Here is a 14,747-nt window from a genome sequence, read left to right on the forward strand (position 1 = left end):
TATGCATTATAGATCAGTTTTAATCAGGTGTAGGTATACTGAGCGGAAGTGAGACCCTCTGCTGGGTTATGTAAGTATGTTTTATTGCATAAACTGTTCAATAGCAGAATGATTTTAATTAAAGTGAAGAACTATTGAATAATTTCTATCACATAGAGCCTTGTGCAGACAATCATGAGCAGTAGATGATGCTTTCACAGAGCAGGGCTCTCCAGAGGACGGGACTGAATGACGAGATGAAGGACTAGCACTGAAATGTGCAATGAATATATTTTTGCAAGACTGACAGTTTGATGAGTTTGATGCAGTGTTGAAGGACTCATTCATCTCCCATGCACCTGTCTCATGAAACAGATGTACAAAGTGTTATAAAGGGAAATCATGTCCCTTAAACTTACCATTAAAGAGAGACTTGTGGGAATGATCACACATCATATGATTATCACATCAACAGACTGAAACAAAAACACCCAATGAGCCATTCATCACACGCAGAGCCACATGTTTTTGATTTAATTTATTAAGGTGACAATTTCTATATTACACATCTCTCATGTACATCAGAAATTAAACCAGGGAAAAGAAAATATAGAGTTATACCATAAACCTCTTATTAAAACCTCTCTTTTACAAAAGAAAATTTGTTATTGACACCATTTACAACTTGTCTTCATGTACAGGAAAGTGACAGTGGTTTAGTTGTACATGGAAAATTCTGGAGCAACAAAAGAGTTCTTAATTTGATATTTACATTTTTTTATTTTATTTACTATGTCGCCAGGATTTAACCAGAACAAGATTAAAACAGCACTCAATCAGCACGGGGTAAAAATCTGAGGCAAAAATGTAAATAGGCAACTTTACCAATCATCTTTTCATCATGATACATTCATTTTATCACACTGAAGTCATCTCAGTAGTCATTTCCACGCTGACGTCACAGTTTAAGCCAAGGTTCATCAGCTTACATCTTCTAACTTTGCAACACTGGTGCAGTTTCTTCAAAAGAACAATTCAAAGTCCTCTCGGTCTGGATACCTGATGCCTGAGGGTCAAAATAAGGCTACCTGAAGGCTAATGACAAACATGACAGACCACCTCCATGTGCCTGTGGAAACAACCTCCAGAACCTGGACTCCCCACACGCTGCACCAAAGAAAGTGGAGGAAAATGTTGTTTCTTTGTTGGACAAACACCTGGATTCTTATGTTCCTCAGTAACTACACCGCTCTGTTCAGTGTTTGATTAATCCATTCACAAAGACACTCCAAAATAAGAAACTCCCTCCTGTTCCTATATTTTCAATTAAAAAAATGAACTGAATTCATCTTTTCTAATGAGTTATTGTTGTTCAGAAGAATAGACTGTGTATGAGAGGTGGACATAGCCTCATGGTTTTAAAAGTACTGCCTTTGTTAAAGTGCCTTTAGCTTGCATTCCTTCTTGTAGCCAGCAGGGGGCGTCAACTCTGACTGCAGAGAGAAGTCAGATCCATGCTACTCAACCGGAAATGACCAAACTTTTCTTTCTTATATCTCTTCAGGAAACATTTCTATAGTGATTTTAAGGTTTCAATTGATATATTCAAGATATATGATTGATTATCATGGCTCCCATGTGCATTTTCTGAACAGATGTTTTTTTATCCGGCCAAAAGTATTTATTTACATTCATAATTGACATTATGAATGCAGCTGGCTCACAAAGATAGAAGCAATGTCTGAAAACTTGGCAATCACTCACCTTGACTCACACCAAACACGTGATGTTTGGCCCAAAACTTTACGTTGCAAAACATCAGAGCAGAAGCTCATTTGTGAAGATACGTCCACTTCTCATATCCAGTGTAAGAGAAGCTTTAGTGTAAAGTCAGACAAACCAAACCAAAGGTATTTATAATATATACTGTCCCATGATCAATACCACAGTGACAATCTTAACTTCTTCAGAATTAAAAGCTTTGTTATTTCATTATTTCACTTTGTGTATGACTTGTGGATTTTGAAGTTTTATCTTTTGACTGTTATGAAGTGGAAATACTTGAAGGTAAAATACTTTTTTTAACACAGCATTTTATCTTCTCAACAATCATTTTTAATTTGCAAAAAAAAATACTGTTTCTTTTCATTAGCAGTTTGCTGTGAGGCAAGAAACACGTTTAGATAAGACAGCAGTTTTGTTGATCCATTTTTTAGGCGGCATTTGTTTGAGTAACATGCAGTTTGTTTTCTTGCTTTCAAAATGTCATTTAGAATCCAAAAACATGGATTTGGTTCCACTTGCATTTGGGTTTTTTTAACTGAGTTTTGTTTTTCTTCCACTTGACATAAACTTGGACAAATCTTCAGTGCTGCTGGAACAATCTTCAAATACTTTCCTATACCAAATAGAGACACATCACCCCAAGTTTAAAGAGGAAAGAAGGTGTAAATGACTGAGATTAAAAAGAATAATTTATAACATTCTCCCAGAATAATTCAACCCCCTCCTGCATCACAACATTCAAACTCTGGCCCTATAAAACTAGGGTCAATTTACGTTCTCTTCAAAATGTCCCACCACGTTAAATAATGGACTTTCAAAACTTTCACAATCATGAAGCGGTTCACAGATCAAAACACTTTGCAACCAGAAGCTGTCTGAAGTCTCCCACATGCTCTTTAAAATACACTGTTTTTAATTAGTCTATTTGGAGCGCTCCACTTTAATTCCAAAGTTATCTTATTCTTTAATGTGTTATTGTTTCATTAAATAAGATTCACCCTCGTCACATGATGAAAAAGAGAAATCTAAGGATAGGACACTGAGGTGAATGAAAAACCAGATGAAACTCATTCAAATGCAACAAACAATCTTAGAGCAACTTTGATTTTTGGTAAAATTAACCCTGTTTTATAAAAATATCACACCCTCTCAGTCCAGCCTCCTTTCACCCATCAGACGCTTTAGTGCAGAGCAACTTCAAACAGAGAACTCAGGGTGTCAAAGATGCCTTCACGAGACTGTAGCATCCAACCCCCCTGCCATTAAATGATCACAGTAATGGAGGAAAAATCTACTGCATTCCCTTACATAGATGTTATAGAGGGTGAGTTTTCGGGATCCCATGCAAAATGTGCCGCACATTCTGAGAGACAGGAGCAGCTCAGAGTTTTGGTTTAAAGAGTACAAAACTTTCAGACCGGCTGCACGCAGTAGAAATAAAAATCCCAGCTCTCCTTCGCAACATCGACATGCAGGCAACAGTCTGACACACATACCCATAAAGGTACCTTACAGGTGTGTGCATGCATGCAAAAGCACAAGCACACCTGACACCTGCCGCTTCTCAATAGACTCCCTGAATTTAACACTTGTGGTCTTTTATTCCTTCAGACTCCTCCCACTGCATTCACCTCCACACAGTTTCCTCTCACTCCTGTCCGAAGCCCTCAGTCTCCTCGATGGCAAACATCAGCTTCTCCTTCAGCTGCTCGTAGCTCTTGTAGGGGGGAAGGTCCAGTCTGTTAAAGCTGGGAAGAGAAATAAAAACACAGGCTTAGCTTTAATTTGACTTCTTGTCCTCTGGAGTTAAATCAAAGTACGACCTCTTTTATAAACAGCTGAACTAGGATCATAAAACTGTAAAAACAAAATAAAAAATCACTGTCCTTATACCATTAACCCATCTGCTATAAGTTCTTTTTGTAGCTGGTTGGGATAGTTTCACTTCCTGATTGGCTTTTAAGGTAAACAAACTTGACTAAAGCAGTTAACACAACAGCTGCAGGGAATGAATGGCTTAAAACAGGTTCAACACCAACATGCATGAAAGTGTATCTCATGTGACCACTTACATTCCCTGCTCTGAGGGGTATACTACGAAGCCGTATTTGCGGTTATCAAGGTAACTTCAGGGTTAACTCTGGATTTTCAGTACTACGAAGGTGGTTAACCCCTTACCAGGGTAGATCACCTTGGTTACTCATGCTGAACTCCTAACCTGCTCCGGAGCAGGTTATGCTCAGGATCAGAGATGAGTTTGGAGAAAACTCTGCCCACTGACCAATCAGCTTGCTCGATCACAGAGCTCTGTAAGCTGATCGCAAGGGGGGGGGGGGGACTGCAGTCAAGTCCGCAGTGGAGAAGAGACGGGCAGGACACTTTGTCTACCTGTATGATTTTATATATAAAATGCTGATGACAGTTAGGCTATTGATTATCTTTCCTGACATCAAACTTAAACAGAGTCTGAAGTCAGATTATTCAGATGAAATTGTTTTACTGCATTAAATATAAAACTGCGTGTGCTTATCACTTTGAATCATGTTCTCATTTTTATTAGTCCTTTAACCACAGCACTCAGTTTGGTACTGTCAGGGCTGCAGCTGAAATATCTCTGAGAGAGAGAGACCACGGTCAGAGAATAAACAGAGTTATTATAGTCAGATATATCTAATGATCAATAAACAGAGTTATTATAGTCAGATATATCTTCACTAAGATGAGAAATAAGGCGTGATTTGCGCATTCAAACAGTTTTTGTCTGATCCCTCAGTTCTTCCTTCATGTTTTCAACTCAGCTGTGTTGAAGTTAATCTGGATAAGCCTATGTGTTCAACTTCTTCATATTTTTCTTATATCAGTGCAGTGTTTGAAATTCATGTGGATGTGCTGACGGTAGACCGCCCGTGTCTGTGATTGGTCATAAGTTGCCTTCTCCACCCCGTTCATGTGAACGTGCTTAGGGTAATTCTGGATTGACTTGTTGCACTCATGTTGATAACCAGCTTCGTGTGACAGTTTAGCGCGATCTCCTTTGTTAGGTTCAGTGAAGCCGGATCAGGAGAAGATATCTAGGATATGCTGAATTTGCTTCGTAGTATACCCCTCTGGTGCATAATGATGTTTGTATGTGCTGGTTACCTCATCAAAAAGAGCTGCACACCCTGCAGGGCTTATAATGCCACTAGGGAAAAGGAATTGCTTGAGTACTAGCTTGCCCTCTGTGCATGTAGGCAGCATCAGCTTTGCAAAATGAGTCTTTCACTGCAAAGCAGCAGTGAGCTTATACAACAATGTCAGCAGTGTATGTAAATATTACGTTATGTTGAAGTAGCTGCTGCAAGTCAAAGCTGGTGTACTGTGTCCTCTGACAGAAAAGGCTGAAGGGATAAACGCTGAAGAATTAGGGAGGACGAGTCTTTATCAGGGAATGATCAAAAGTCAGATTTGAGTGCCAACACCACACAGTTCTGAGACTAGAGCGAGATCAGCAGCTTTTCAAAGTCTCCTTTTAAGAGCTTTGATGCTCACAAAGTTGTCTGGATGTAAGGTGTGACCTCAGCAGATTGTATGCTGTACAAAATGAAAGAATATGAGTGTTTATGAAGCCTCGGCTTTACGTCTTGATTCACTGAAGGTCCTCGCTGAATGAACTCACCATGTGTGACTTCTGGGAAGCCAGTTTTCTTTGCCCACCTTCTCAATGCAAAACTTCTGGGGACCATTGCTTCCTGTTAGGGAGAACAGTAATAATCACATCAGTTGATCAGATCCCATTGAGACTGGGCTTAAAATCTGGTTTAATCTCAGACATCTACTGAGGAACAAATGTCTATAAGCACTTGACAAACACAAAGTATTAATGAAAAACTGGTTTAGAGGAAAATAGAAACAGAGCAACACTCTGGCTTGGTTTGAAAGAGGCTTGGAGCCGTATGTAGACAACAGTATAGATGATATGTATTTTTGACTTAAATGTAAACTATAATAAGTTATATTTCTGTAATTATTACCCATGAGGTCAGCAAAGCCTCCAACAGGCAGACGACAGGTACCAGAGACAAACTGCAGCAGCCTCATCCTCTTCTCGTTGTCCATCTCTTTAACAAACTGAAGGATAGAAAGTCACATGAACGCTTTAATGTCACAAGATAAATTAAACATTCAGTTCAGCATAAAGGATTATGAGCTCTACCAGATGTGCATTAACATATTACTTAGTGTGATATATTTCTTTCCGTCTGTATGCTTCATCCCTCACAATCTTCACAACCTGATCTGAAAGATTTACTGCGGTTACTCACTAATGCTTCAATTCTTCATCTGAAAAATAACAAGCCTATCTATGTCTTCAATCTAGCTCACAGGAGGTCTGCTAACTTTTAAAAAACCTACTTCTGTACTTCTGATCTCCTACATGTCTCACTTCATTAAATGAAAGTTTGGTGCAAACGAACCTGCCAGAACCAGATGATCTGTTTGCTGCTTCTGGCGTAGTGTCTGTAGATTGTGTTTCTTTGCCAGTCTGTGAGGTCGATCTCCTGCATACCACACAGCATCACCTACAACAAGACAAGTTTTATTCACCCATAAAAATCTGTCACAGTGAAATCAGCTCATCTTTCTCTGTCTCAGATTCCCCTCAGGTCTGCTTTGTGCTCTGAGCATCCAGGTCTTCCTCACCTCCAGCTCTTTAGCATCAAAGTACTGCAGGTACTGCTGAGGGAGGACCTCGTTGAAGCCTTCGAAGAAAGCCTGCGTCTGTTCCTCCACCCCTCTGGACAACCTCCACTCTGCTACCAGCCTGCAGAGGGAGACAAAGGCAAACAAAGGACTCCACTTCAACAAAGGGAAACAAAGGTTGCAATGGGTGTCATCTTCAGAAAACTCAAATATGTCCACAGAAACAAGTTAAAGCAATTTGAGAGACATTGTGCTCCATGTGTTCTTATGACTCGTATCTTTAGATGACCCACCTGATGTACTCCTCCTTGTTCTCCTCCGTGACCTGGATTTCTCCTCCGTCTGGTTTCAGCTCGTGGGTGGAGATTTCTCCCAGGATCTCTTTGTCCACAGAGAAGAACATCTCCAGTCCACACTCCTCGATGTCGTTATCCCTGAAGGGAGAAACGGACGATCACATCACATCTCTGACAGCACTGTATTGTGACTTTCAGGTAATATGGCTAATCAATACACATGGCAGTTAAAGGAGCAGAAGGTCACAGCTCTCTGTTACAGAGTGATAGATGCACTTTTGTCTCCTTAAGATGTCTGTTAAGGATTAACAGCTGCACTGAAGGAGCTGGACTGGCTCCGACTCCCAAGGTCTAAGATCGATACTCAACCCAGACTCTTCTCTGCTACACTGTGTCTTCTCTGACGTGCACTTGTGTGACCTCAGACAAAGACTAACTTAGGTCAGCACACTTCCTTGTTAAGACTCAAATAATCAATATTTAGCTGAGAGAAGAAAAGCCTGAACTGGACACACGGTTTAAACTCATGTCACAGGCAGAGAAAAATCCTTCCAGGATGTAAACCTTTTAAATCGATGGCTCTACTTGTTCTGTTCATAATCTCTTCTCAGCCAAGTTCAATAAATGCTTCTACCAAGGACATCTAGGTCTCAGGAAACTCCTCTCATCAAGAGTTTAAGAGACATGAGTCCTTTAATCAGCATGCTCCAGGCAGACACCGGTTAGTCTGTTGTTCCCTGTCAGTGTAAATGTCAGGCTGATGATTCCCCACTGAGCCGGCATCAGATGTACTAACAGATGTTACACAGAGGTTAATGTTGGAGCCAACAGGATGGAACAGTGCTCTGTGTGTGGTTGTGTTTACACTTCACACACTGGGACACCAATATTAAACCACTGCAGAAGTGCAAAGACAGAGTGACGACAGAGCCTTGTGTAGGTTCTGTAACAGAAACTTAATGTTATATGGATGCATGAACTTACTAACATTACAACCTATATAGACTCCGTGGTGAAAAAGGCCCAGCAGAGACTGAACTTCCTCCGCCAGCTGAAGAAGTTCAACCTGCCACAGGAGCTGCTGAAACTGTTCTACTCTGCTGTCATTGAGTCTGTCCTGTGCTCATCCCTCACTCTCTGGTTCTAAGACTGCAACGGACAGTCAGGACCGCAAAGAGGATCATTAGTGCCCCCCTACCTGCCTTCCAGCACCTGTACTCCTCCAGAATGAGGAAAAGGGCAGGAAAAATCCTTACAGAACCCTCTCACCCAGGTCACCAACTCTTTGACCTGCTGCCTTCCGGCCGGCGCTTCAGAGCTCTAAGCACCAGAACATCCTGGAGCAGCTTCTTACCTCAGGCCGTATCCCTCATGAACAATCAAACCGTAAACCACGAAAGACTCTTTCCAGTGCAATATTGTAATTTAATCCATAACCTAATTTATTACTATATTCATCTTCTATAATCGAGCAGCAACCTCCGGCCGCAAGAATTGAAGCCAATGCAGGAGTGTTATAAACTGCAGTTCATCGAGTGTCTGCTTGAGGCTGGCTCCGGAAGTACCAGAAACCACATACACACCAATGAAAAAAAGATGATCTTTACAGCAGAATTAACATGTTTACAGCCTGGTACAAAAAACAAGTGTAGTCTGGATAAATAATTTCTTTATCGGCACACACTGCACGGGGGGGTGAAATTTTTCATAACGTGGCAATTTCGAAGATATTAAGATTACGAGTTTTCCATTATGAGAGGCACAGCTGACTTGATTGACAGGCGGGAACACTGTAGCTGTTGGCTAGGAGGCTCAAAGCCCGCCTCTTTACGTCACACTAAAATCTTATTTATATATAGCTGATTTATACTTCTGCGTTGAATCAACGGCGTTCCCTACGCCGGAGGTCTGCGTAGGTCTCGAACCTATGCCGAGGCCTAGGCACGTAGCTGACGTGCACCTCCTGCAAAATGTAACTCCCTGTAGAGCCGACGCGGACCGCAAGCCCTGTGATTGGTCCGCTCAGCGGCTTTGCCTTTCCTGCATTCACAGCACTTCTGGGATCCTGGACATCGGCCGCATATCGGCCGTGTATTTCATCTCCTCCTCTCTATTCTTCATGTAATCATGTCTGTATGATAAACAGCAACACGTATCAGCTGTAGATTAACATAACACGCTCTGAATCACTGTGGAAAGTAAACAGAGATCGTAGCGGGACCGGAAGCAGGCGGCCGACTATCAGAAAGACCGCACTTCCCTCAAGCGTTTCGGCGGAGAATTGCTGTGCAACACTGACACATCGACGCACAAGTATGTGGGGCTCATGTCCGCGTCAGCCCCTGCTGCGTAACGACAGTAGTTATGTTGAGTTCAACATTTCTAATATGGCTCCCGCCGACGATTGACTTCAAAACAGCGCTTCAGAAACAGATGTGTGACGCCACGGATACTACGTCCATTATTTATACAGTCTATGGCTAAAATGTGCACTCTGGCTTTAGCAAATGTATTTATGTCTTTAAATATACCTCTTTGTACAGATAGTATTTTTACTTAGTATTTTACTCAGACTTTTTATATTTAGGTTTCTATATTTATTGTCTTTACTGTCTTGTTGTTAAGTACCGGTGTGTGTGAGCTCACTTGGCAATAAAGCTTTCTTGATTCTTACAACATTAAAATCAGTCAGTTGATATTCAACCTGCAGAATGAGTTCTGATACTGACTCCTGAAAACACATTCTCCCCAAAGATATTTAAGATTATTAGGCAATTTTCAGCTGTTGTTAATTTAGCTTGAGTTAAAAATAAGTTGACCCATTTCCACCAAAGTAAGGACCACAGAGACTCTCCCATACTCTTCAATTTAAGTATGGAAACAATCCTGTACTCATCCTGCTGTTGACCTGACATACTCCACCTGGCTGGCCACTGGTCGTCATCCCCCTCCCCCCGTAAAGTAAAGTCTGCCTACAGTGCAGAACATCTTCAGCTCAGTATCTGTAAGGTTCCTAAGTTTTGTCCCTCTGTACTCCTGCTGTTGTTACAATCTTCACTGAATTTCTGAAGTCAAACTTTTTGACACTTGAGGAATATTTCTCTCTGGGGCAAACAAACCAGAGCAGCTGGAGGCAGATTCCAGGTTAGCTTTTTGCATATCTTGAATTAACCAACAATGCATTAGTCCAAAGTCCTGTTTAGGACAGTCAAGACCTAAACTGATTACTATAATGAACAACCTTCATCTGAAGTCTACCTTTGTGAAAGCGATCATAGGCACACTGACCTACCGAAGCTGCTGGAGGTCTACATTGTTGTATTTGTTGTAAAAGTGCTCGACCACCCATCACACTGACATCCACATGGCTCTGGGTACTCACTTGATCCATATGAGGGAGTTGTAGAACTCAGGGTCAACCGACTCCAGGTCTTTGAGGGCCAAAGGTTTGTTCAGGATGCGTTTGTAAAAGGGGAGTGAGAAGCCAGTGTCGATGAACTTTCCATGAAAGAGAGCCTGAGGGAAAGAGACACACTGCTCAGTTATAACTGTCTGCACATTTGAAACAGTGTAAGAATGTATGCTTGAAAAACTGACTGACCATGGCGATGAAGCGTCCAATGAACTTAAAATACTTGAGATGGTCCGGGTTGATGTAGGAGGCGGGGTTTATCTGGAGGCAGTAGTTATCTTTACCGGCGTATTCAAACAGGCAGTACATGGGGTTCAAAACCTCGTGGGACAACAGGAAGAACCACTCCCTGTAAGACACGACACCACACACGATTTTCAAATTTGGAGACAAAATGCAGAAAATACACGAGAACACTTTCAGTGTAAAGACAGAGCTTTTCCTACAACTGTTTAGTCAAGCCTCTTTTCAGAGTTAAATAGATATGTCATAAATCCTGAGAAATATTCAGGAAAGAAACACAAAACTGAAGGGACTACAAATAATATTATAAAATATTCTAAAATATTTCAAAAAAGTTAAGAAAGTCAATTTAAAACATATATTTATTCTAAGAAAAATGATCAGATTCAATACAGATTTAGACCACAAAATCATAAAACAGGTCACATAAATATTTATAAAGCATCCAAATGATCAACAAGTGAAGAGTGACACATGAACAAATGCAACTACAGCAAACAACATTTATTAAACACCATAAAATGCTTCACTACTTGAGCACACATTAAAAATCATCCGTGTTCAGCTGTTCTTTATCTCACCTTGCAACACCTCCGTAGTCGAGGCCTTCTTCTCCAGGGAAGATGATCCAAAGTCTCCTTCGCAGATCCTGAGCGTTGAAGCTCATTATCTGAAATACAGGATTTTTTAATGTTTAATTATCATGTTACAAAACTGTAACTTTGCTCACTCTGGCTGAATGCATGTGTTTGTTTGATGAACTGATGAAGTACATTTTCCTGAACACATTAAGAACCTTGAATGTCCTGGAACATAATTAAAACATAAAACTCGTCTGCTGAAAGTGAACAACTTTATCAGTAAGACTATCGATTTACACATGTCCTATCTGTGTCCTAACTGTGTCCTAGGTGTGTACAGGTAAAGTAGATAAAGACACACATAGAGAAACATATAGTACAGTACAAACAAATACTTTAATATAACAGATTGACGAAGATAAAGAGCTTTTTGTTAATTGTTGTCATGGCTGTCAGACTCTCCTGTCTCTGCTCCCTGAATTAGATCTGACATTTAATCAGCAATTATCCCTTCATGTGCCGGACATTATTTCCTCGCAGCAGCTTAGAGGCTCTGTCATTTTCCCCTCACTCTAACCAAAGCTACCCATGTGTGAGAGATCAAGAAAACTCAGATCACTCGTACATGCAAACAGAAATCATTAAATATGAGCCCTGAAACCGCAAGAGGTTCAAGAAGAGGAAGTTCTGTTGTACCCCATCCCTGTGGCGCTAAGAATATGACATTTATTGAAAGTATTTCAAAAGTGCAGTTCAAACAGTGAAATATGTGAGCTTAAATTTGCATCGTTTTACTTTCAGGTTCACAATTTTGACTTTTTTCATTACTTTCACATCACTTTTGGGATTTTGACTTTTTTCAGGATTTTAGCATAATTAAAAAAAATATTATATCATATTTATTATTACTATTATCTTTAATTATTTCATGATTTTTCTACCTTTTTTTTCGCATCATATTTCATATTTTTTCTTTATTCACATTATTATTCTTTTTTTTAAAGCTATATTTTTGGGCTTTTTGCCTTGATTGATAGGACAGCTGAAGAGAGACAGGAAATGTAGGGAGTGGAGAGTGGGGGGAAGACATGCAACAAATGGTCAAACCTGTGACCTCTAACTATAGCCTCTGTATGTGGGCCGCTTAGACTGCTAGGCCACCAGCGCCCCAGTTTATTCACCATTTTTGCGCCTCTTTAGCGATTTTGACTATTTTCATGATTCTGACGACTTAAATTATTTAGCAGAGCAGAGGCTGTAATCCCAGTGATGAATAAACTTCGGAGCTAATTAAACTTATCCTCTAAGAACCTGCCATGAATGGGACAGCATTAATTTAGCTAAAGAAAAAAGTAACAGGGGCCTATCTTATCAATATCAAACAAGGTGATAGTCCTGCCCTGTCTGATATGATTAAAGCTCATCCTCTCAAAGGGAAGATCACTTTACCTGCTGGAAGGAGTCCTCAAACAGAGTTTTTCTGGTGACTGTGATCTTGATGTGTTGAGGCATCGCCAGTTGCTGGAGAAAAATGGAAATATCAGATGTTGCTTTCAGCTGAAAACACCTGCCAGGTGATGTTGTAATGAATCAAACACGCTCTAAGGAGGCTGCTGGACTAGGTCGCTGGTTCCAATGACCCATCCATATTTTCAAGTTTAACATAATGTAAAAACAGCTTCCATCACATGATTTAGGAATCAACAATGACTATTTGTGGGTAAAGTTTATTGTCATCCAGTTTGGCCTTTCTTGAAATATGAAGGGTGCTAACCAGTGATGTTAAAGGCTGATTTATACTTCTGCGTCGCCCTACGCAGCAGGGGCTGACGCGGACATGAGCCCCTCATACTTCTGCGTCGGTGTGTCCGTGTCGCGCAGCAATTCTCCGCCGAAACGCCTGAGGGCAGTGCGGTCTCTCTGATAGCCGGTCGCCTGCTTCCGGTCCCGCTACGATCTCTTTTTACTTTTCCACAGAGATTCAGAGCGTGTTATGTTAATCTACAGCTGATACATGTTGCTGTTTATCATACAGACATGATTACATGAAGAATAGAGAGGAGGAGATGAAATACACGGCCGATGTGTGGCCGATGTCCGGGATCCCGGAAGTGCTGTGAATGCGGGAAAGACCAAGCCGTCGAGCGGACCAATCACAGAGCTTGCGGTCCGCGTCGGCTCTACGCGTAGTTACATTTTGGAGGAGGTGCACGTCAGCTACGTGCGTAGGCCTCTGCGTAGGTACGGGAGCTACGCGGACCTACGGCGTAGGTTACGCCGTCGATTCGACGCAGAAGTATAAATCAGCCTTAACAGCTCTCATCCCCAAGTGGGAAATTACAGAGGAGCCTCAATGTTGTTTCCAACAACTCAAAGCAGCTCTGACAGACACATGCACTAATAGGAGCTGTAGTGAGGAGCAAAAGAGACAGAATTAAAGATGAGACTGTTACCTGGCACCAGAATCTGAAGTACTGCACTTTGGCTTTGAAGTCTCGGACGTAGGTGATGTGAGGTCCGTTTTCACTGAGGGAGAAAAGAAGCAGAGGCAGACTCTGAATATCTTATAGCATATTCATAAAACATTGTTTGTGCACCACACTGATGTATGTAATGTATTGTTTTAATATATCATAACTTCTTTTTAAAAAGCAAAGTATCACAGCACAGAACTTTAATAAAAAGTAGGTTCAAAATGTTATGCATGTTTGTCTGTAGTGCGTCTGTCCCTGTCACTTCATTCAGTCACATTCTTCTACAAAGTCACCAAACCGGTTTGTCAAACACTGAAACCAAACCAGTCATTACTTGAGTCATGTTTCACACACAAGTTAAGAAGACGAGTTATCTGAGGCGTCACATCAGTGAGACTGACGGAGGGAACGCATGAGACCAGGTGACCTTTTAGTCATGTCAGGGTAATGCGTCACAAGATCTTAAAGTCAAGAACGGTTTCAGATACAGGGACTTGTTTTGTCAAAGGCGTAAAAATGAACTACTCGTACTCCTACTCATGGAGAAGAGGTCCTACGTGAAGTGCTCCATGTTTATTCATATTACTTGGATATACCCCAAAATCTCAGGGTGGAAAAAAATTTAAATATTCAATATCATGGACTTGTTTTGATTAGTCAGAATCAGTGCTAAGTGGGTTTCCCGGACTGGAACACCTATTACTCATTCATGCCTGGTATGCAGTACTGCTGGAAAGACTGAGGCCAGGTAATCAGCAGAGACTCCAGGTAACATGTAACCAAGGTAGAATAACAAGGGAGCTTCCTCTACTCATGAATCAGATTATCTCCTCTGGAGCCATCAAGCTGTGAATTCAAACTTTAGCTGATGCTATTTATGTCTAAATCCTTTTACATATTACATTTTGTATTTTCCTCTGACACTGAGAGTTTCAATTCATTCACCATGTCTGCAATATACTGGAGCTCTAGTGTGAAGAGAAAGGAAAGTCCCGGGCTTTGTGAAGAGTTTTTAAAAACAGGTACTTAAAACATGTGTTACAGTAATAATGGAGATAAGTGATGTGATCCGTTATAGTTTTAAGCTTTGTTCTTCATTTTATAACATTTTATTTGAGGGGAACAGTGAGGCTTGTATCTCATCTTTTCAACCACTTCCCATACGTAAGAAAACAGAGCACTGGTTACAGCAGAAGATATAACTTTCACAGTAACTTATCTTATTACTTCCTTATCAGTGATCTTTTCTTTTTGCCAAACAAGCAACTCATATGTGGAGCTTACAACATCCTGA

General features: G+C 40.9%; 1 protein-coding gene across 1 annotated transcript in view; it reads right to left on the bottom strand.

Annotated features, from left to right (window-relative positions):
- Positions 1-739: 739 nt before the first annotated feature.
- The window catches only part of itchb (itchy E3 ubiquitin protein ligase b), a 37,436-nt gene continuing 23,428 nt past the window's right edge, over positions 740-14,747 (bottom strand). Inside the window, exons 14-24 of the mRNA XM_034695923.1 lie at positions 13,433-13,505; positions 12,429-12,500; positions 10,980-11,068; positions 10,345-10,504; positions 10,126-10,259; positions 6,741-6,881; positions 6,448-6,568; positions 6,222-6,326; positions 5,778-5,874; positions 5,423-5,495; positions 740-3,512 (exon numbers count right to left, since the gene is read on the bottom strand). Of these exons, the coding sequence (XP_034551814.1) occupies positions 3,413-3,512; positions 5,423-5,495; positions 5,778-5,874; positions 6,222-6,326; positions 6,448-6,568; positions 6,741-6,881; positions 10,126-10,259; positions 10,345-10,504; positions 10,980-11,068; positions 12,429-12,500; positions 13,433-13,505 (1,165 nt within the window). The 3' untranslated portion in view covers positions 740-3,412. The remainder of the gene's footprint in view (positions 3,513-5,422; positions 5,496-5,777; positions 5,875-6,221; positions 6,327-6,447; positions 6,569-6,740; positions 6,882-10,125; positions 10,260-10,344; positions 10,505-10,979; positions 11,069-12,428; positions 12,501-13,432; positions 13,506-14,747) is intronic.

Source organism: Notolabrus celidotus, chromosome 11, assembly GCF_009762535.1.
Source record: "Notolabrus celidotus isolate fNotCel1 chromosome 11, fNotCel1.pri, whole genome shotgun sequence".
Classification (NCBI taxonomy): Eukaryota; Metazoa; Chordata; class Actinopteri; order Labriformes; family Labridae; genus Notolabrus; species Notolabrus celidotus.